Genomic DNA, 20,070 nt, shown 5'->3' on the forward strand with positions numbered 1-20,070 from the left:
GGGGCAAAGCCGCTGGTGTCAGCTCTCCACGCCCGCCGGACCTGGGCACGGCGGGGGCTGAAGCGGCCGAACCCGCCGGTGATGGTGCCGCGGCCGGGGGCGAGCGCGGCGCAGCGCACCCACACCTGTCCGTGTCCGTGTCCGTGACCGGCCCCCGGGGCCGCGGTGTCGCGGCTGGTGCAGCCCGGAGCTGGCGGGACGCGACCGCCGCACGGGAGGAGCGTAAGTGACCGTGAGCGGCCCGGTGCGGCCCGGGGTCTGCGGCGGAGCGGGCCGCAGGGTCCGCGCTTCCCCTCGGCGTTGGCGGCGTGCGCGGGTCGGTGTGCGCGTGTGCGTGCGGGGCTGCGTGCTTGGAAGGCAGCGGGCACCGTTCGCTCGGTGTCGTCCCCTCAGCATCATTGCATGAACGTCCTGCCCTTACGGCTGGCGCTGCACCGCGGCATTGCCTCCTGAGGGGTTTTCAGAACTAGGCATGATGCCCTGAGAGCTGCTACAGCGTGTTAAAGTAGCCGATACAGGTAGGAGCACCCAGGCACGAAAACCTTTTCTCCTGATGGGGTCCTTCCGAAGTGTGTCACTTCGCCTAAACTTGCCTGTTTCTCGGCTTTCACACTCCACTGAAGTGTACGCGTGATGAAGATGCAGGTAGTTGATTTAGGCATGGGAAAACAGCTGGGGAATAGAAAGGAATTTTAGTTCATCTGAACGTTTTCTTATCTCTATAATGCTCCAACATACCTCACTGGCTGCTGGTTGACTTTGGTCCGCTTTGGCTCTGCATCCTGTGGGCGATCACAGCGTATGCATGTCTTGTAACATGCACAGCAAGACCCAGTCCTTACTTACCAGAATCGGTAGAACTCGTTAGGCTTTTCACTGCTTTTTGGAGCAAACCTTTGGCCAGTGTAAGTGAGCTTTGGATTGTCTATGTAGGTAGCTCTGTGTTAGACTGAATCTTCAGTTAGCTGAAAATTTGTGTAATTGTTCTTGTGTCTGGTTCCTTGTGCTTCATCAGCACAGCTGAATGTATGTGCAGGTTTGGTTGCTTAGAGCTTGTGTTTCCCACAATTTAGGTGAAGAGGTACAGGAGTGTGGGTAAAGTGCATAAGGTGTTCGTGGTTCTTATGGCCAGGGGCAAATGCAACCTTTTATTTGGGGAGGGAAAGGGATAATGAGCTGTGCTGTCCAACAGTACTTATGGTACTTATGTGCTGTGTAGGTGTGACAAGCAGTGCAGATCTCTGGGATGATATCCAAAGAATCATAGTGCCATCATTCATTGAGTCTCTCTCTGCTCTCATGTAAAGGTGTTTTGAGGTGATGTGTCTGAGTTACTGAGAGGCAATGCCTTCTCAGTTCTTTATAAATGTGAAAAAAAAGAAAAAGACAGAAAATGTCTTTGGAGGAGTTAGGGAGGGCTGTGCTTCCATATGTGGCTCTTCCACCTTTGCTGATCTGTCACTGGACCAGTATGCAGTGAAAAATATGCGAAGTCCTGAAGTGCAGGGAACAACCTTAACATTAAAGACATTTTGATGTTTTAGTTTCATCAGTACCAAATCATTAAGGTGGATTTAGAACCATAATACAGTATTAATATGTCACTCTTACTAATGTCTCATTTGGAGACTGCTTAAAAAAATCAATTTAAGTCACTTCATTTGACTTTTAAGAATTTGTTGATTTTGACCATGAATGAGGAAGCAGCTGTGAGCTCTTGAGAGCACAAGTGGAGCAGTGCAGCTGTCAAAAGATGATGTCTGTTGAAAGCTGATATCTTACATAATGCTCCTTAGTTGTGTTGCTTTCTCTGTTTTGCCTGAGATCCTAGTTTCAGCATCACTGCATTCAGGTTTTGGGGTTGGGTTGTTTTTCTGCTTTTTGGGTTTCTTTTTGCTGAAGATGGTTGACTTACTGTTGTGATTTTAGGTAATTCTTGTGGATTTTTTTCTTCTGTCAGCTCTGCATTGAACAGCTACACTTTTTTCCAGGTGGTTTGCTAAGATGAAGTTGGCAGAGTGTTAGTTTATGCTGATGGTGTGCTTTTGGTAGTGCTTTGATGCCAGCCTGCACTGACTGTTTGAGCAGGATCTCCAGTGTTCCATCTGCAGGATTTTGCCTGCTGGGGAAACCTGCAGTCATTTGGCTGCTGCTTGTGTTCTAGGCTGTCACACCTAAGGCTTGCTGGATTTCAGAGAGCTTATTTGTCCAGCCCTTAAAGCAAGACTAGTGGCATCTGGGAAATCTTAGGTCAGTGATGCCAAATCCTATCACTGTTCCTGCTTCTCTCAAACTTGCGTGGGCTGGAAATTCCTACTTGTGGTAGGCTCATCTTTTCAGCTTGTCTTTTGAAGGGTGTTGAGAAGGGGGCCGGGTTCATACCCAGCTTTGGGAGTGTGCTCAAGGGTCTTGATTTGTGACGGTCCTTTTTCTTGTAAGAGGAGACAGTGAGATGATGATTCCTTTACCTTCTTTGAACGGGGATTTCAGTATATGTTTCTTGGCGAAGAGTTTGTGCCCTGAAGTTGCCTGTAGGTGCTCTTTTTGCAATTAACAGCTTCCTGAAATACTAATAAATGTACTCAGTTTGTAAATATGAGTGGCTTTTGTGTGGGACTACTTAGCTAAGACAAGTCTAAGCAAGCTGAATATTTTAATTTGATTTTCAAAGCTTTGTACTGATATACTATACTTTATACTAATATTTACATTTTTATTTTAGAGTTTCTACACAAATTTGCAATAAAACTGGAATTTAACCCATTATGGAGCTGGCTCATAGTTTGTTACTGAACGAGGAAGCATTAGCTCAAATCACAGAAGCGAAGAGACCAGTCTTTATCTTTGAGTGGTTGAGATTTTTGGATAAAGTGCTGGTAGCTGCCAACAAGGTAATTTTATGGGGTTTTCCTCCCCCTCTTCTTTCTAAAGAAGTTTTCTTTAAAAAAGCATTTGTATTAATTTCATGCCAGAGAAAGTTGACAGGTAATGGCCAGATGGTAGCTGTATGGTTTCAGATTCAGCCGGAAGAGCCTCTGTGCTAATTTGTAGATTTTAGTGTTTAATTGTAGGCAGTTAGTAGGCAGCTAGTAAGTATTTTTAAAAAGTAAAAATTAAATAGGATAGCAGCTAATTCTGAACATTTAGCATCTGTCTCTGTTATTGTTCGATGTATCTCAAATCTCTCTGAGACAAGCAATTTGCTGAGTTACATACAGTTGGGAGTGGTATAAGGTTTACTTCCATTTCTTGTAGATTCTTCTGAGTCTTAGAGGCAACACAGAGGATTAAACTACTTTTCTTATTTATTTTTGGTCTGTTAACAGACAGATGTCAAGGAAAAACAGAAGAAACTTGTAGAACAGCTAACAGGACTCATCAGCAGTTCCCCTGGGCCGCCCACACGGAAGCTACTTGCAAAAAATCTTGCTGCTCTCTACAGCATTGGAGATACATTTACTGTCTTCCAGACGCTTGACAAGTGTAATGACATCATCAAGAGCAAAGATGACACTGCAGCCTACCTACCCACAAAACTGTATGTTCAATATTATTGGGGAAAGGGGAATGATTTTTAAGCCAAGTGGTCCTGCATATTACAGAAGAATCTGCCTATATGTGTGCTTGCTATGTTTGCTTATATTTTGTGTACTTGTTTGGAGTTTGCATAATGCTTGATATAGACACCAGAGAAAAGCTCTCGATTGAGACTGTGCAGGCAGGACTCAAAGGTGACACATATGTGGCTATCTGAAAGTGAAATGTTTTTCTCTGGGCCAGGCACTATGGTATGACTCTTCACATGCTTATGGCATGGAGAGGATAACAGTCAATGAAGACATTCCACCAGTGGAATTACTGCTGACTGTGCTCAGGTACCCATTTAAGGTGGAACCTGCAGATTGTCAAACCAGAGCGTTATCTATGCCTAGAGAATTGTAACCAAATATTGAAGTTTTTTCCCCTTTCAAACGTTGCCTTTTCTATTCCTCTACCATGGTGAGCTGCACAGGTCTCTCAAGCAGAGTCTCTGTACATGAGTATGTGTGTGCATGTATGTATGATCCAGCCTGTCTTTAGTGATATTGGTAGGAGTTTGGTTAATGCTACAAACAACTTCCACTGAAACTGTTTTTGGTACTTTCCCATGTACTGCTTCATATGTTCATGGTGTCTAGTGAACCCTAATTTGGTTTTGCCTTCAGATATTATAACAACAATAGGATTTAACAGTAAAATCTGAAATAGTCACTGTTTGGGCAAATACTGTCCCATTTCTAGCTCTTGTTCACCTCTGTGAGGAGCTTTTATAAGTGAGAAGGGTTTTTTACTATAATATGCTCTGAAATTTATGCTACCCAACTCATAGTCCAGAAGGTTTTTTAATCCAGAAGGTTTTTTAAGGGGGAGGCCGTAATGAGTTTGTGACATAACTTTACTAAAATGCTGTTTAGCCAGCAATTCCCGATTTTAAAGAAGCCTCATTCCTTTGTGTTGAAAAAGTGCATGTTTTCAGGGACTGCTTTGGTGACTGTTCTGGAACAATTTCTGTATGTAACTGCAATATGGTGTAAATTAAATATTTCTAAGCTCAAATGGCAGGGCAAGAAAAACATGTAAATAACTGCTTATGGATCCAGACATTTTACAGTGCCTGTAAATTTTCTTGTGTTATGCAATAATTTCTGCATTTTAAGTTCTTAGTCTTGAAAAAACCCCATAATTCAGTATCTACAAAAATGTGTCAGGATATATTACAATGTATGGTTTTTCTTGCAGGTGCTTGGAAAAGAGACAGCTTATTGAAACACTAAACCCAAATTTTGCTGAGATTTCAGCTCATCTTGTTTTCTCCAGAATTTTTCACTCTATGTGTAGATCCTGTAGTGATAAATACTCTTTCAAATACATTTGTATTCCTAAAAGCTGGTAACTTTTCTGTTACTTTTGTTTGGTAAACAAAAAAATTATTTAAATGCGCCATGTTGAACACCCAGTATAAGTAGTGGATAGCAGACAGAGTTTTATTCATCAATGTTGATTGAAACAGATATTTCTGTTTAACTATTTGTTTTCATTTAGATGATATAATAGTATGTGTACTCTTTATCTTTGTTTTCTCATAGGGCTGCTGTGGCATGTGTTGGAGCATTTTATGAAAAAATGGGCAGAATGCTGGGTAGTTCTTTTCCAGAAACTGTGAATAATCTATTAAAGTCTCTGAAAAGTGCAGAGGTAAGTTCCAGTTTATTTATGTGGTCTTAATTCCATTTAAACTGAAACCTGTTTCCTGTTTGCCAAATTTCCTGGATTGTTTTTCTTCTGCGTTGAAGGCTGTAGATCACTTGCCTAGCTAGTTTCAAGTCTACTGCAGAGAGTTTAGCCTTTATTGTATGAATATTGTAATAGTTGCTTCCTAGTGGCATCAGTAATTAAAATTCAAAAATAACCGTATCTGTTATTTCTAACTACTGTGTTAGGATTTATGCCCATGTACTCTGAGTAAACATTCAGTTGTTAAAAAGTAATAATGACTACTTAAATTTTGCAGGGAAGTTGTTACTCTGCATGTGAGCAGACTACATTGTGGCCTGTAAAGAGAGAGTGTGTCATAATATCGAGAGAATGTATCCTGGGCTGTCAGTGGGTCTGGTTTTATGCAACTAGCTCTGTTGGGACAAGTTGGAATACTGGTTGTGTGGATCTTGTGGTGGCAGCTGTTTTCTTCAGCTGTGTTGTTGTACCTGTGTGATTATTTATTTATTTGTTTGTGTGTGTGTGTGCTCTCAGAGTGTAAGTACCTGCCTGTGTGCAGGTACAGCATGAAGCTGCTAACTTACTTGGGCTTCCCATTCTCTCCTATCAGCTGCTCTTTCTTTTTTCCTCTGAATTTGCAGTTGATAAATAGTGGGGCAGTGCAGGGGCATTTTATCTAGAGCCAGTTTGTTGGGTTGCCTGGGCTCAATTTATGTGACAACTGAGGGACTTCAGGTAAAGCTGTGTGTAGTGCTTCCTTCTATTTAAAATCAACTACATATCCATTATATGTGCCTTTGTTTTCAACGTTTGCAGAAACAGTCCTGCATACAAGCAGGAAAATGCAAAAGTATACACCTGGTTCTTAAAGTAACTGCTGTGTCCAGATTTTTGCATAACTATTTTTGTGTGTGTGCAGTCTCAGGGCCGCAGTGAAATTCTGATGAGTTTGCAGAAAGTCCTCAATGGACTTGGAGGAGCAGCAGCTTCTTGTCACCGTGATATTTATAAGAATGCCCGGTCTCTGCTGACAGACAGGTCTATGGCTGTACGGTGTGCAGTGGCTAAGGTGGGTGTCTTCTCACCAGGCATAGAAATTCTTGTGCTGTGACTGGGGAGTACCTGCAGTTGAGCTGGGACCTGTTGTTTGGGAAGGGAAATTTGATAATTAATTGGACAAGGTAAGCCCTTACTAGTTTACACTGCAGGCTCAGATATTTGACTTATTTCACAGGTACTGTATTACCTACTTAATAAACAAATATGAGATAGAATATATTATCTGTGAGCCTCACTGGGAGAGGTTTTTGGTAACATGGTTCTTGTGTTGAGCTTTCTTTTAATTTTTTAATTTATGTATTAGCCTGTTCCATGACTCTTCTGATTGTTTACTCTGCTAAGATAGTTGGCGTGTGGAGAGTGTGTGTAAATTAATTCTTAAAATTTTCATATTAAAATATTTGCTGAATAAACCTGATGATTGCAGTCTGATATTTAGATAAAATGTAAGACTGGTCTCCTGGTGCTTAGTAAGTCTATTTTTCCTACAGTGTCTGCTGGAATTACAGAATGAAGCGGTGTTTATGTGGACAGCTGAACTAGAGAATGTTGCAACACTGTGCTTTAAGGCTCTGGAAAACTCCAACTATGGTGTGCGAGTTGCAGTGTCAAAGCTTTTGGGGACAGTCATGGCTACAGCACTGATACCAAAACAAGCAACAGGTATGAGCCCTTCTGGATTCCGTGTCTAAGTTGGCAGACGTGGTTGCACCTTCAGTACCATGTTACATGACAGTGTTGCATGGCACCCTGTTGTTCCAGGAGATGGAAGCTTGTAGATGGATTGTTTGTTTTTACAAACAATAAGCTAAAAGGAGTGCAGAATCTCTGTTGTAGTCATACAAAGAAAAGACAGAGCAAGCTATCAAAAATCACTTGGGAGAAGTGGCTTATTTTTTAAGCATGCAACTGAATTTTTTTCTGAAATATTGGGTAGATTTATTTTTGCATGACAGTTTTGAATTAATAAGTCTGATTTCAAGATCGTTGTTTGTGTTGGTTGGAACTTTGGGAACAAATTATTACGTTTCTTTTTGAAAAAGTGATGCGGCAAAATGTGAAGAGAGCCACACTTGAGGAGGTCTTGGAGCTCATGGCCACAGGATTTCTGCGAGGAGGATCTGGTTTCCTGAAGAGTGGTGGAGAGATGTTAAAAGTAGGAGGATCTGTCAATAGGGAAGTGCGAGTTGGTGTTACCCAGGTTTGTCATTTTTTTAATGAAGTAAAATTTACCATAATTGTAACCTTTTTTACTAGGAAAAAGACACATTTCTGTTCTGTATTTCTGTACAAGTTGACTTACAGGTCTAATTTGACTCTTCTGTTCCATGAGATGTCCATGAGGTATCATTCACCTATCTACTTTTATTATTGATATGCAGTAACAATAGATTAAAATATGAGCCAAGGAAAACTTATTTGGTCAGAGTATATTAGGTGAGATTAACGTGCAAAAATATTTGAAAACTTAGTATGTTAAAGACTTCAGTTCCCTTTTAAAATTTAGTTTCTTTTTAGAGAGGATGTTCTGTTATGCTTTTGTGGCTCCCTTCTCAGCTGCAGTTCTGATTAGTTAAACTATGTTCCTTCTTTTCGTATATCTCTCATGAATAGGTGAAATCTGATGAATGTGGAAGCTCCTCTTGTCTGAGAGAGAAAGGTGGTGGCAGCATCTCTTCAAATTCAGACATTCTCACTCTGATGTGTATTTTAATATGCTACAGTAACTTCCCAGAATTCAGATTCTTTGATCATAGGTTATTTTGTGAAACACTATTTTTTCTCAGCCTTTTTCAGGTGAACTTGGTGAATGTGCCAGGTTTTCATTGTGAACTGGAACACACTGGTGTTGCTGCTTTTATTTACACGGTATTCTTAAATTTTCAGAAAGAGGCACATTTAAAGCAATGAACTGGGGTTTTTTTTTGCTGTCATCCGAAGAGTATTTTGTGCATCACAGGGGCTACTCTTGGTACTGAAAAAAGTTGAGTTTCAGCAGCAAAGATCTGGATACTGAATTGATTCATGCTGAGTAACCTCATTAGGGTTGCTCATTGCTAACTGGTGTTGATACTCTAGTGCATTATGCTTGAGTCTGGCTGCAGTCTCACACAGTCTTTTGTTTCTGTTTTAATCGGGTTGCTGTATGACTTCTGAATTTGCAGGCCTACGTTGTCTTTGTTACAACATTAGGAGGGCAGTGGCTGGAGCGCAACTTTGCTACGTTTTTGTCCCATGTACTTGATCTGGTCTCCCATCCTCGTGCAACTCAGACCCATGTGGAGGCTGTTTACTCTCGAAGATGTGTGTCCTTTATCCTGAGAGCAACTGTGGGCAGCTTACTGGGGGAGAAAGCACAGATTGCAGCTGCCAAAGAAATATGTCAAGCCATTGGTAAACAAATGAAGGCAGTGGGTGAGAACCATTTTTCTTCATTTAAGACCAGTTGAAAGTTACTGTCATTTTACTGAGGCAGCCATTTTTCAGCTTTCTTCTACTGTGAGGAGTAATTTCGTTCTTATGGGAAATGATAGTTCATCTGCTTTCTTTTTCAAATGTTCAAAGGTTAAGTTCTGCTTGAAAAGTGATTGTATGACACTGGCTTGTTATCCCAGATAGCAAATACAATGTCAAAAGCCTAGAATGGAAGTGGAGAAGAAAACTATGCATTTGCCATCTATCTTGGGATAGGTTGTATTGAAAGTCATGCAGAGTTCTTTACTAACAGTGTAGGCAGTCCTGTAGGTTAAGATATTGTAGGCCCTTGTGTCTCCCCTGCTAATATCCCTACTAATATCCAATTGGATTTTGTGACAAAAATGATGTAATCGGAAGACTGGAATTAGAGAAGAAAAATATGACCCCTCTGCAAAACTTTGCAGAATATGTAATCACTAAGAGGCCTAACAAAACTCTCTTGGCATCTGTTTCTTACGAAAGGAATTAGCTCAAGCTGGAGATTTAAAAAGTAAATTGGAAATACACGTCTCTTTATTTGCCAAACATATCTTTCTTTTCTACTACCATGTAATTTGAATTTAAAACAATGTTTAGCATATGGAAATGAAATTGATTTAGAAACTTTTGCAGGTTCTTCTCATAGCTATTTTTTGATGGGGTAGGCATGGAACTTTAAAAGGTTTCTAATGACTGTAAGTATTCCTTCCAGGAAAACAAGTCTATTGAAAATGCTGTGTCTGAGAGGAAACAGCTGCAGAAATTACTCTTCCTTCCGCCTTGTCAAAGTTGCAGGAAATTCAATTGTGTATTTGGACACTTTGAAGAACTTTCATTATTTTGAGGATTTCTCATGAATTTGATGAAAAATGGGAAGGGTCTTTACTTGGTAGTAATTGCTTCCCTTTATGTACAGCAGACCGTTTTCTAAATTTGTTCTGCAGTAGACACACAAACATTAAGCTGATACTGAAGTCCCTTTTTGAAGAGACAGTTGCTGCTTCTGGGATATTGTGTAGGAGAACATACAGTGGGGTTAAGGAACTCAATTGGATAACTCTGATATGATTAGAGATTATGATTAATTTTTTACTAAAGGTCTCTTTTTTAGTTTCACTGAAAATATATGCATGCAAATTTTTATGCAAAACCTAGATATGTCAAGATTGTGTATTTCGTTACAATGTATAGATACACATATACAGCTTGTGTGTTTTGTGTAAGTGCTTTTACTGTGTTACATTGTTTATCCTACCTCTTAGTGCTCTGCTATCTGTAGTAACTGCTGGGCATCTGTTTTTTATGGTCTTTGGAGAACTGGGTTTGGCTGATAGCTATAAAACTCCTTCCCTGCAGAGCATGTTTGCTTTGTGAGTTCTCACTATGACCAGACTTGTGGTTTTGTTTTAATGTAGGATTGATGTCAAAATGAAACTGTCACTTTCTCTCCTGTGAGTACTCAGGTGTGATTCAAATGGTAGTTAACCAAGACACTCTTTTCTTTTTTTGCAGAGGCAGTAGTGAATGATGCTAACAGTGAAAATAAATCAGGAGCTGCTGATGTAGCTGCAAGCCAGCATGTAATGGTGTGTGCCCTCCAGGAACTGGGTAGTCTGGTTCAGAGTCTGAATGCCACTGCATCTCCTCTTATTCAAGAACCCTCTATTGGTATGCAAATAAATTGAAATAGGTCAATTGAGGCATTTGAGCAGTGAATATGAAATATCATTAAATCTAGTTAAATAATAAATGAATAATATGTAAGAAATATATCTATGAAATTGGTACTTCCTGTAGTACTCCAGACAGCTACATTTGTCCAGGTCATTGTGTCTAGTACCCTAACTTTAGTTCTAGTTGGACAGTCTTAAAACAGCTGTTTTGATTGGAGTCTGTCTGAAGCTCTCTCTTAGGGTGAGTAAAGTGGTAATTTTTAGTATTGGTTTGTTTACAATAATGGTTTTATAGGAAATACATTGTTTTGCTATGTAAGGTCTGAAATATTTGCTCCTGAAAAACTGTTGCCTTTAAATACCAAATTTCTGTGGGGAGGCAAAAGTATTTTTTCAAGACGAAGCTGTTGGTAGGCCACCTTAAAAGAAGTAGTTCTTTGGCTGAAGTTGACTAGGGTTTCTGTGGGATTTTCTTCTTGTTCGTTTCAGTATCTGAATCCACATTTATTCTGTAGTGTTACAGCTTTGCATTTTTCGAGTTTGTGGATGCCTATGTTTTTTCCACTGGAAGTGCAAGCTCCTTTAGACATTTCATCATAGAGATTGTTGTCTTGTTGCATGGGACATTCTTCCCGTACTGATTTTATGCCAGCTTTGGAGTGGAGAAGACTGTGCTCATATTTCTTCCTTCTGCCAGCTGTGTCCCATAAGAACAGAGGGGACTGTATCTCGGTATTATTTCTGTTAGCTGCTGTGAACTCAGCAGGTAGAAGTTCACTAGCTCCAGAGAAAACAAGCAGCAGTGGGGGCTTTGAAGTAGAAGTTTGCCAAGATCAGGACTAAAGAAAGTGTTGGTGTGGAGACAGATTGGACTGAAGGGTGCAGTTAGAAAGTGGGATTAGGTAGGCATAGAAGTTTGGAGAGTGTAGAAGGATGTAAACTTGCTGGAGGGGAGGCAGCACCATGTCAAAAGCAGAGTACAGCAGTCAGTGATATCTACAGCATGTGCTTGGCTACAATGTGAAACAAACCCAAAGATCAGTGTTATTGTTCCTCTGTTACTGGCAATCTGTAAAACATTTTGGGAATCATCTCATCCAGTGCCTGTTCTCTTACATAGCACTGCTGCCTCTTTTCAGTGTTCAAGTAGTAGGAGTCAGCGCTGTGGCTCTGACAGCTCCAGCTTTGCTGACAAAACCAGATGGGGAGCAGCGTAATGCTAGTAACAACTATTGTCTTTCCTTAAAGGAAAAGGCAAAGTCAGCAAATACAAGTACTTTAATTCTGACTTTCTTAACTTCCACATTGGCTGTGTAGTATTGAATCAGTTTACTTGTCTATGTATATTAAAAAGCATATGTATATTAAGAAGTGCCTCGTAAGTTAAAGACTGTGAACTCTTCTTTCTGCAGGTCTGTTGGAGACAGTAACTTCAGTTCTTCTTCATCCCAGCATGGCCGCTCGACTGGCTGCTGCCTGGTGCTTGCGGTGTGTAGCTGTGGCATTGCCCTTTCAGTTGACTCCATTTTTAGATAGATGTGCAGAAAGACTCAACAATCTGAAGACCTCCCCTGAAGCTGTTAGTGGCTACAGTTTTGCAATGGCTGCTTTGTTAGGTGGTGTGCATCAGTGTCCTCTAGGCATTCCTCATGCCAAAGGAAAGGTGAGATAATGAGTGTTTAATCTCTGAGTGTACTAAAAGATACCTTTTCATCTACAAGTAATAGCTTTGCAAAATGGCTGGCATGCTAATGAGTTAAAGCATTATTGAAGTTGAGCTTGTGCCATGTGCGAGAGTAGTGGCCAGAACACATGCTTTTAGTATCTCAGTTGCAATATTTAACAGCATTTTTCCTCTCTTTCTCTTTCAAATTTGCTGAAGAGAAATTGAAATATTGAAAAATTGCTGAAATAATTGCTGAAGAGAATATTACTGGCTGTGTTATCATATGAAAAACAGTAATTATCAGCATGAAATGTAATCTGCATTCATTCTTTATGGAAGGTCAATTTAAATGATTTGAGAACACCTTTAGTCTGTAAGAGTGAACAAGCAGAAGTGGCTCCATTTATGTTTTTAAAACCCCCTGTTTTTTTTCCCTTGGTGCAGATGGTGGTCAGTATTGCTGAGGATCTGTTACGAACTGCGGCGCAGAACAGCAGGCTCTCCTTGCAGCGGACTCAAGCTGGATGGCTTTTACTTGGAGCACTTATGACTTTAGGTTTGTAAAAATGGTTTCCTTTTCTTTTATTTTAAAGCTTGTCCAACACTTCTGATTATCCACTCTGGCAAATGGTCTTTACACATAATGAGCTCATTATCTATCACAAGAGTGTTTATACAGGGGAAGCAGAGTGTTAGTGCACTTACTTCAGCCCCGTTGTGCTGGGGAGAAGTGATACATTAATGCTTATCTAAGCTGAAATACGGTAGAAGGCGTCATACCTAAAAAAAATTTCTGTTCTGTTTTTAGAAACCCAGCCTTTAGTCATTCTCTGAAAGGGCAAAATTGCCCATACTCTTCCTTCCTTAATACTGTGGTGCAGAAGAAATGGACGGTAAATGAAACACAGTGAGCATTCCAACAGGTTGCATGTGTGTCTCTAGGTAGGCAGCAGCACTGATTAGAAGTGTAGTCAGTTTAAAAGCCCTTCAGTTGTCTTTCAAAAAAGCCAGCCTCGTGTTCGTATTTGCCACTGCAGAAGTATCAGAAGCTGCATTTTGAGAGGTTGTAAGTATACTCTTGAATTTTTCAGCAATAGTGTTCTTTTCTGTTTTGTTTTTGAGTTTTTTCGTACTGAAAAATGTGATAAAGTTCTGATTCATTTTGCAGTATTCTGATCTCTCATCAAATATTATTTTGTGTTTCATCTCATTTCTCTAAACTGTCTCTCTTTTACCAGTTTATCGTTGTGTTTTTCTAACAGTGTATTCCTATTTTGGTTGTCAGCCAATGTATTTTTAATGTAATTGCACTGGATCTTTTTCAGAGAAGCTTGACTGTAAACTAGCTTACACAATCAATAACTATCAGTTATTTTTCTACTTATTTTATGGACAGGCTAGAGTAGGCTAAAGAACCTGCTTTCAAAATTAATATAAAAAAATTAGAAGTCAGAATAAAAATAGAGTGAAAAGACAGTTGACCACAGTTCTATATGACATGACAGTATGTAGGATAGCCTATTTCCTATTTTTAGTACTGATACCAACAAGCAGATATGATGCATACTAGGTATTTGCCACACTTTCAACCTAGGAATAAGAAAGAATTTCATTTGGTTTTCATTGTTCCAAGTAGGGCAAAAAGTTTGAAGAGCAAAAGCCTTCCCAGCAGAATTTTAAATACACATTTTTATTATACTGTCACTTTATTTTTTTGCATAGGTCCTTCTGTTGTTCGGTATCATCTGCCTAAGATGTTGCTGCTATGGCGAAATGTGTTTCCACGTTCTCTGAAGGAGCTGGAAGCAGAGAAGGCAAGAGGAGATTCTTTCACCTGGCAAGTAACACTGGAAGGCCGTGCTGGAGCTCTGTGTGGTAAGAAATTCAGACTTTGAGATTACACCTGCACAGTAAACCAAAACGTGATCCCAAGTATTGTAGAGAGAACTCCTGTAACTTCCCGTCTTCCTTTGAAAATGAGTAAAATGTGTCAGAATTTCATCAAAATGTCCTGGTTTTGACATACAGTTTTATGAACATATCACACACTCTTTGAGTAAACATTTTTAGTTGCTGCTCTTTTGATATTCTCTTAGAATTTGTGTCTTGTTTATGTTTTGTATTTGTTTGTTTCAGTGAAAATTTAATTTAAATTGTTTTGTTATTAGCTATGAGAAGCTTTGTTGCTCACTGCCCTGAGCTCCTTACTGAGGATGTGATCAGGAAACTGATGACACCCATAGAATGTGCCATGACAATGATGTCACAGTAAGTAGGCAGTTTTTGCTTTTTATTCACTTTTGCTCTTTATTCACTTTTGTCTTTTCCTTGAAATCCTAGAACTAATTTGGAGTTGGGTTTTGTGGTTTGGTGTCTGCCCCTTCCCCCTGCCCCACCTGTAATTAAAATAGGACTTCTGAGGAGGTGCATGCCACGGATTTATGGCAGAGTATGTTGTGGGTTTGTTGGGTTTTTAATAAAAGTTTTCTCGGTACAATTACTTCTGAAAATGTATTGTTAATTGAATAATGTTATTCAGAGTAGTTCTCTGAACACTGTTTTCTTGACTTGCCTAGAGTTACATCTTGTGAAAAGAAATCTGAAAATACTCTTTTCAGTAACTGCAGCATTTCTGGTTTCTCTTTTTCATTTTTAATTCTATAGCATTCCGTCAGTAATTAAAGCCCATGGAGCTCATCTCAAAGCTAGTGCAGCTATGGTTCGTTTAAGACTTTATGATATATTGGCTTTGTTGCCTCCGAAGACATATGAAGGTACATAAATTTTTAAGAGTTTCTGTTAAAGTAAAAATTCTACTTAGTACTTGTGATGCTTACCTTTGAAGCAGCTGTAAGAGTCAAAACACAGTTCTAGGAGTCTCCAAGAATTTTGTACTATATTCCTAATCTTCTGTATGTCGTCTTGACAGTATAACTACAGAGTAGGAGTATTGCAAAGCATTCATAGAGTAATAGAGTATAGAAGTTTTAGTCCCGTTTATAGGATTGAGAGATATGGAGATCATGGTCTGAGATCAAATAATGGTGTTTTAAGTCATAGTTACTTAAAAGATAGAGAGCTTTATTTCTTAGTGTACTGAAAAGATAGATGTGGCAATGAAGGCTTAGTTTTGGTTACAGTGGGGTTTTTTTGGTTGGTTGGTGTGGTTGTTTTCTTTTTTAAACCTGATTTGATCTGTTACACAGATCTGCTGTTAGTATTGACAGGCACTGTCACGTGGTCTGACAGATTAACTTCTTGGGTTTGAGTTTTTTTGTTAAATCATTATGTTTACATGATCATGTGGATGAGCAGGTTTTTTTCTAAATCTGGATTGTCATCCCATAAGGGGTGGCCCAATCTGTTGTTTAAAACAGGACACAATTCTGAGTAATGTGCCCTAGTGAACGCTGCTTGAGCAGGAGGTGGGACTAGATGACCTCCAGTGGTTTTCAACGTTACCTGTTCTTTGGGTATTTGGGTACCCATGATTTGGGAATTGGGAGGCTACAGTTCATTTGTAGCCTTGCTCTCAACTCTAGTGTTGTCAGGTTTACTTCTCTGCTACCTGTAAAATTGAAGTAATGGTACATTTATGACTTCTGATCACTAACTGAAATGTTTTGGCTAAGAAGCAGTGATGATTCTTTTTAATGCCTGTCTTTTTAGGATCGTTTAATGCGCTGCTTCGAGAGCTGGTAGCAGAATTTACTTTGACTGACAACTCTGCTAATACAACCACATCACTCCTAAGGTCTCTTTGTCATTATGATGATAGTGTTCTGCTTGGCTCTTGGCTGCAGGAAACAGATCATAAGTCAATTGAAGATCAGGTAATAAAAAAACTAGAAGAATGAATTGTCTGCCCTGTCTGTGTGATCTGTGTGGGGAAGCCTTCTAAAAGTGAAGCTTCATAATTTGTTGTTAGTCTTATTTCAGAGCTTTGTTAGATGTAAGTCCTTCCATCCACAGGGAACTGTTTTGATTAAAAACCACCTACAGCTGAGATATAAATTGCATGGTGCTAGTCATAGAGTTGTGCTTAGGGAAGAAGCCTCATTTCTTTTTAAGAAAAACCCAACTCAACGTATCTTCCTGTCTGCCAATTTTCCTAGCCTAGCAGTTGTTCTCACACAGGTTTTTTTGAACTAGGAGAAATGTAGGTTCCCTTTAACCTGTTTTGTAATGAAACTGCTGTCGAAATATCAGTATTGCAAATGGTGTTATAGCAAAACAAGATTTAACTGGTTTTATAGGTGTAATATGAAATCTTGTGTTTCATTTGAAAGTGTTGACACAATGTTGTTGGCTGAAAACACCTCTTCTGCAAACAGCCATCTAGTAATGGGAAGGTTTCTCAGAAGGTTTGATGGAGCAGATCCAAAAGCCAAGACTGATACCAAGGGTGTGGGACGCTGTTTCTGAGCCAAGATCAGCATGTCAAAGCAAAAAAGAATTTTACAAGCTTCCTTTGTTTATTGTGGAGGACATAGTAGACTTCCAGTGCAGTCTTCAATCTACAGAGCTTTTTCACCCCCTCCTGCCCTTTCTTTTTTTCACTTCCTGACTGTAAAACAGTGGTGCTCTTGGTAAGTGGATATCTGTAGTCTGTCACAGGGTTCTGGCAGTGTGTGCTCAGAGCCCAGAAAGCCAGTGGAGTCCTGTGCTGCATCAAAAGCAGTGTGGCCAGCAGTTTAAAGGAGGTGCCCCTCTGCACTGCTCTTTCATCCCCAATATAAGGACATGGAACTGTTGAAGCAAGTCCAGGTGAGGGCTACAAAGTTGATAAGAGGACTGGAGCACCACCGTTACAAAGACGGACTGAGAGAGTCGGGGCTGTTCATCCTGGAGAAGACAAGGTTGCGCCGACACCTCACAGCAACCTTCCAGTATCTGAAGGGGGCCTACAGGGAAGTCAGAGAGGGACTCCTCACATGGAACTGTAGTGATGGGACAAGGAGTAACAGGTACACATTGAAAGAGGGGGAATTTAAGTTAGATATTAGGAAGAAATTTTTCATTGTGAGGGTGGTGAGACACTGAAATGATTGCTGGGGAAGGTTGTGGATACCTCAACTCTGGCAGTGTTCAAGGCCAGGCTGGATAAGGCCTTGAGCAGCCTGTTCTAGTGGAAGGTATCCCTGCCTACGACAGGGGAGCATTGGGACTAAGATGATCTTTAGGATCCATTCAAGCCCTAACTTTCAGTCGTTCTATGATTCTCTTCTGCTTAGTCATGTTTCATTTTTTAGTGATATAGAGGTCTCAACAGATGTTTGCTGTGTTTTCTGACCTTCTAAGAAGAATACAGACCTACTAGATCTATAATTTTGCTTCACAATTAAATAATTCATAGGAGCACAGAACTTTCTTCAGAGAAATAGATGATTGTTTAATAGTGTTTCATGAAAGAATGATGGTTAGGAAGTGTTTTTCTGATGATAGGAGAGTTAATAATTTTAGTACTGTTTCTAAGTCTTTCTTTGTAGGGCATTATTATAGCCAAAACTGATCATTTAATACACTGTATTGTAACTCTGTGCTCAGAGAGTGAATTGATAACCTTTTTTTATAAAATGGCACTTCATATTCAGTGATTCAGAAGCTACTGTTAGTACCAGAATTAATCTGCTTTTCTTTTAATTTTCATCTCTTGATACCAGGAGTGATAGTTTGTGTATTTATCCAGCTGTTAATGATTTTGACCCTTCAGAATTCAGCTGACCCTGTAAATACTAATATGTGTGCATGGGGATACTGCGGTTGTATTCAGGTGTTTGTAAGCTTTTCTTTTGTTTTAACTACTGCGTATGTGTTTTGGTTATCTCTAGTTCCAAATTTTATGTGCAAAGGTATATTCAGAGGTATTCATGTTGTGTGGCATTTTGCAGCTTCAGCCAAACAGTGCGTCTGGAAGTGGTGCTCTGGAACATGATCCCTCTTCTATTTATTTGCGCATCCCTGCTGGTGAAGCTGTACCTGGTCCCCTTCCTTTAGGAGTATCTGTCATTGATGCATCTGTGGCTCTCTTTGGTGTGGTCTGTCCTCATGTCTCTTACAAGCATAGGTCAGTTGACATCGGTGTTCAATTTCAGAACCTAATGCTTTGTTTCTCTGGATACTGTTACCTTGGGGGTTTTTTTGTTTGCTTGTTTGATTGGTTGTTTTTGTGAAATAAGCATTGACTATGGTATCAACAGTCTTTAAATTCAGAGTTAAGTATTTGGTGTTCATTGTGCCTCAGGATTCGAGAATATGTACTCACTTTAGAAATAAAGTGATTTCCTCAGTTTTATCACTTTTGAAGATTAGTGTTCAGAGATGGAGACTAGATTCTTCTCTTTTCATACTGCATTTAACAGAAGTAATATCTCTGCAACCAAAATTTCCTGCAAAAGTATCCACTGCAATTAACTTCAAATCAGCCTTGAAAACAGCAGGGGCCTCCATTGAATTTAATTTGGCTTCCACAAGTAAGACCATTTGATTTATAGTCAGCAAGGGATTGTACGCATGATGAAAAAGAGGAAATGGAATTCAACTTATTTTCCTTTGTGTTGCACATGACCTCAACAGAGTTATGAGTTGTCAGGACTAATTTCGTTATTCAGTTTAGGCAATTTGTTGCTGAGCAGAGTGAAAGCAGTTCTAAGCTGCATTTCAAAGTAAAATGATCTTTCAGTGCAAACCTGATGGGAGCAGTTTTTTCATAGCAGTCAACCCCATTTTGAAGTAAGCACAGGATAGACTTGAGGCCAACTTGCAGTAATTCGATTTAGCCTATACTTGTTGTTAACTGCAAAAATATGTAGCTTGGGAACTGCTGAGTAGTTAAGAATGCAGATTATTAATTACACTCCTGTTTTTGGTATCTTCTAGGGAATGTTCCTCCTCCCAGTAATGTTTTCTGGGGAGGAGTGGGGGCAGGAATGGAGGTTAAATGGGAAAAACAATAGGAACAATAAAACAAATATGAAGGGTAACACTCTTTTAAGTGGTAGTGGAAAGACAGCATTTTTCCACTCTGGTCCTTATAGCTTTCTAGTTATACAGCCAAATGCACCTGAAGATTCACTTCTTCTTGGTAGTGGTTTCTTCAAAGGAAAAGTAAACATTTGTGGATGAACTAAAAGAACCAGCAAAGGGATGTTCAGAGTAACTGCCCGTACTACCTGTAGTGAATACCTTCTGCAGCCCCTGAAGCATAAGTTCTGTTACTGAACTTAAAAGGCCCTTTTGTTGTGTGTGGCTTTTACCAGCTGTGCTTTAGTTTGTATTTTGAAAGGCTGTAACTTCAATTATGTTCTTTCCTTTATTTTAGATTACAGATGTTGGATCATTTTGCTGAATGTGTCAAGCAGGCTAAAGGTGTTCGCCAGCAAGCTGTGCAGCTTAATATCTTTACTGCTGTTCTTAGTGCCTTGAAGGTAAGACTTGTAAACTTGTAATGAAAGCCAAAGTTTGTGTTCAGTACAAAGGGCTGTTAGGAGAGTGCTACTAAAGTTACTCAAAAATTCAAAAATTTGAAAATTCCAGAATTGAATTTTTTTTCAGATACTAGCTTGAGCTTTTGTCTGCATGTATCCGTACAGAGAACATATGAGGCTCATGTAATCAGCATTTTATAGTAGTCAGCATTCTGTAATATTCAGACTGTCTTTTTTTTTCTTTCTTTCTTTCATCTTCAGTCCTGTGGTTTTATTTGCATTGGGCTCATGGATTTAAGTACTTTGTCTATATACTCAGAAAACCCCTAGTGTCACAGAGTATCATTCAGATATGGCTTGTGTAATTGAATACACGAATAGATTTGGGTTTATGTTTTGGTTGCCTTATTGCACAGAATTCAAGGTGCTTATGCCCAGTCCCACTAACTGCAGCTACTGCTCTGTGCTCTCTTATCTACACTTGGAAATGCAACCTCATGCTATCATGTCAGGAAGTAAGACAGCAAGTCAC

The 20,070-nt window shown here is 39.7% G+C and overlaps 1 protein-coding gene across 1 annotated transcript in view; it reads left to right on the forward strand.

The window, feature by feature from the left end:
* Positions 1–6: 6 nt before the first annotated feature.
* HEATR5B (HEAT repeat containing 5B) overlaps positions 7–20,070 on the forward strand; it is a 55,911-nt gene continuing 35,847 nt past the window's right edge. The window contains exons 1-17 of the mRNA XM_042021992.1: positions 7–222; positions 2,723–2,891; positions 3,327–3,538; positions 5,127–5,235; positions 6,176–6,325; positions 6,807–6,978; positions 7,359–7,516; positions 8,481–8,730; positions 10,285–10,440; positions 11,858–12,108; positions 12,556–12,667; positions 13,834–13,986; positions 14,280–14,379; positions 14,776–14,885; positions 15,781–15,944; positions 18,003–18,178; positions 19,433–19,538. Of these exons, the coding sequence (XP_041877926.1) occupies positions 2,766–2,891; positions 3,327–3,538; positions 5,127–5,235; positions 6,176–6,325; positions 6,807–6,978; positions 7,359–7,516; positions 8,481–8,730; positions 10,285–10,440; positions 11,858–12,108; positions 12,556–12,667; positions 13,834–13,986; positions 14,280–14,379; positions 14,776–14,885; positions 15,781–15,944; positions 18,003–18,178; positions 19,433–19,538 (2,505 nt within the window). The 5' untranslated portion in view covers positions 7–222; positions 2,723–2,765. The remainder of the gene's footprint in view (positions 223–2,722; positions 2,892–3,326; positions 3,539–5,126; positions 5,236–6,175; positions 6,326–6,806; positions 6,979–7,358; positions 7,517–8,480; positions 8,731–10,284; positions 10,441–11,857; positions 12,109–12,555; positions 12,668–13,833; positions 13,987–14,279; positions 14,380–14,775; positions 14,886–15,780; positions 15,945–18,002; positions 18,179–19,432; positions 19,539–20,070) is intronic.

Source organism: Corvus kubaryi, unplaced genomic scaffold (genome assembly GCF_017639235.1).
Source record: "Corvus kubaryi isolate FWS band 111438036 unplaced genomic scaffold, C.kubaryi_AGA036_p1.0 37184, whole genome shotgun sequence".
NCBI classification, from domain to species: domain Eukaryota; kingdom Metazoa; phylum Chordata; class Aves; order Passeriformes; family Corvidae; genus Corvus; species Corvus kubaryi.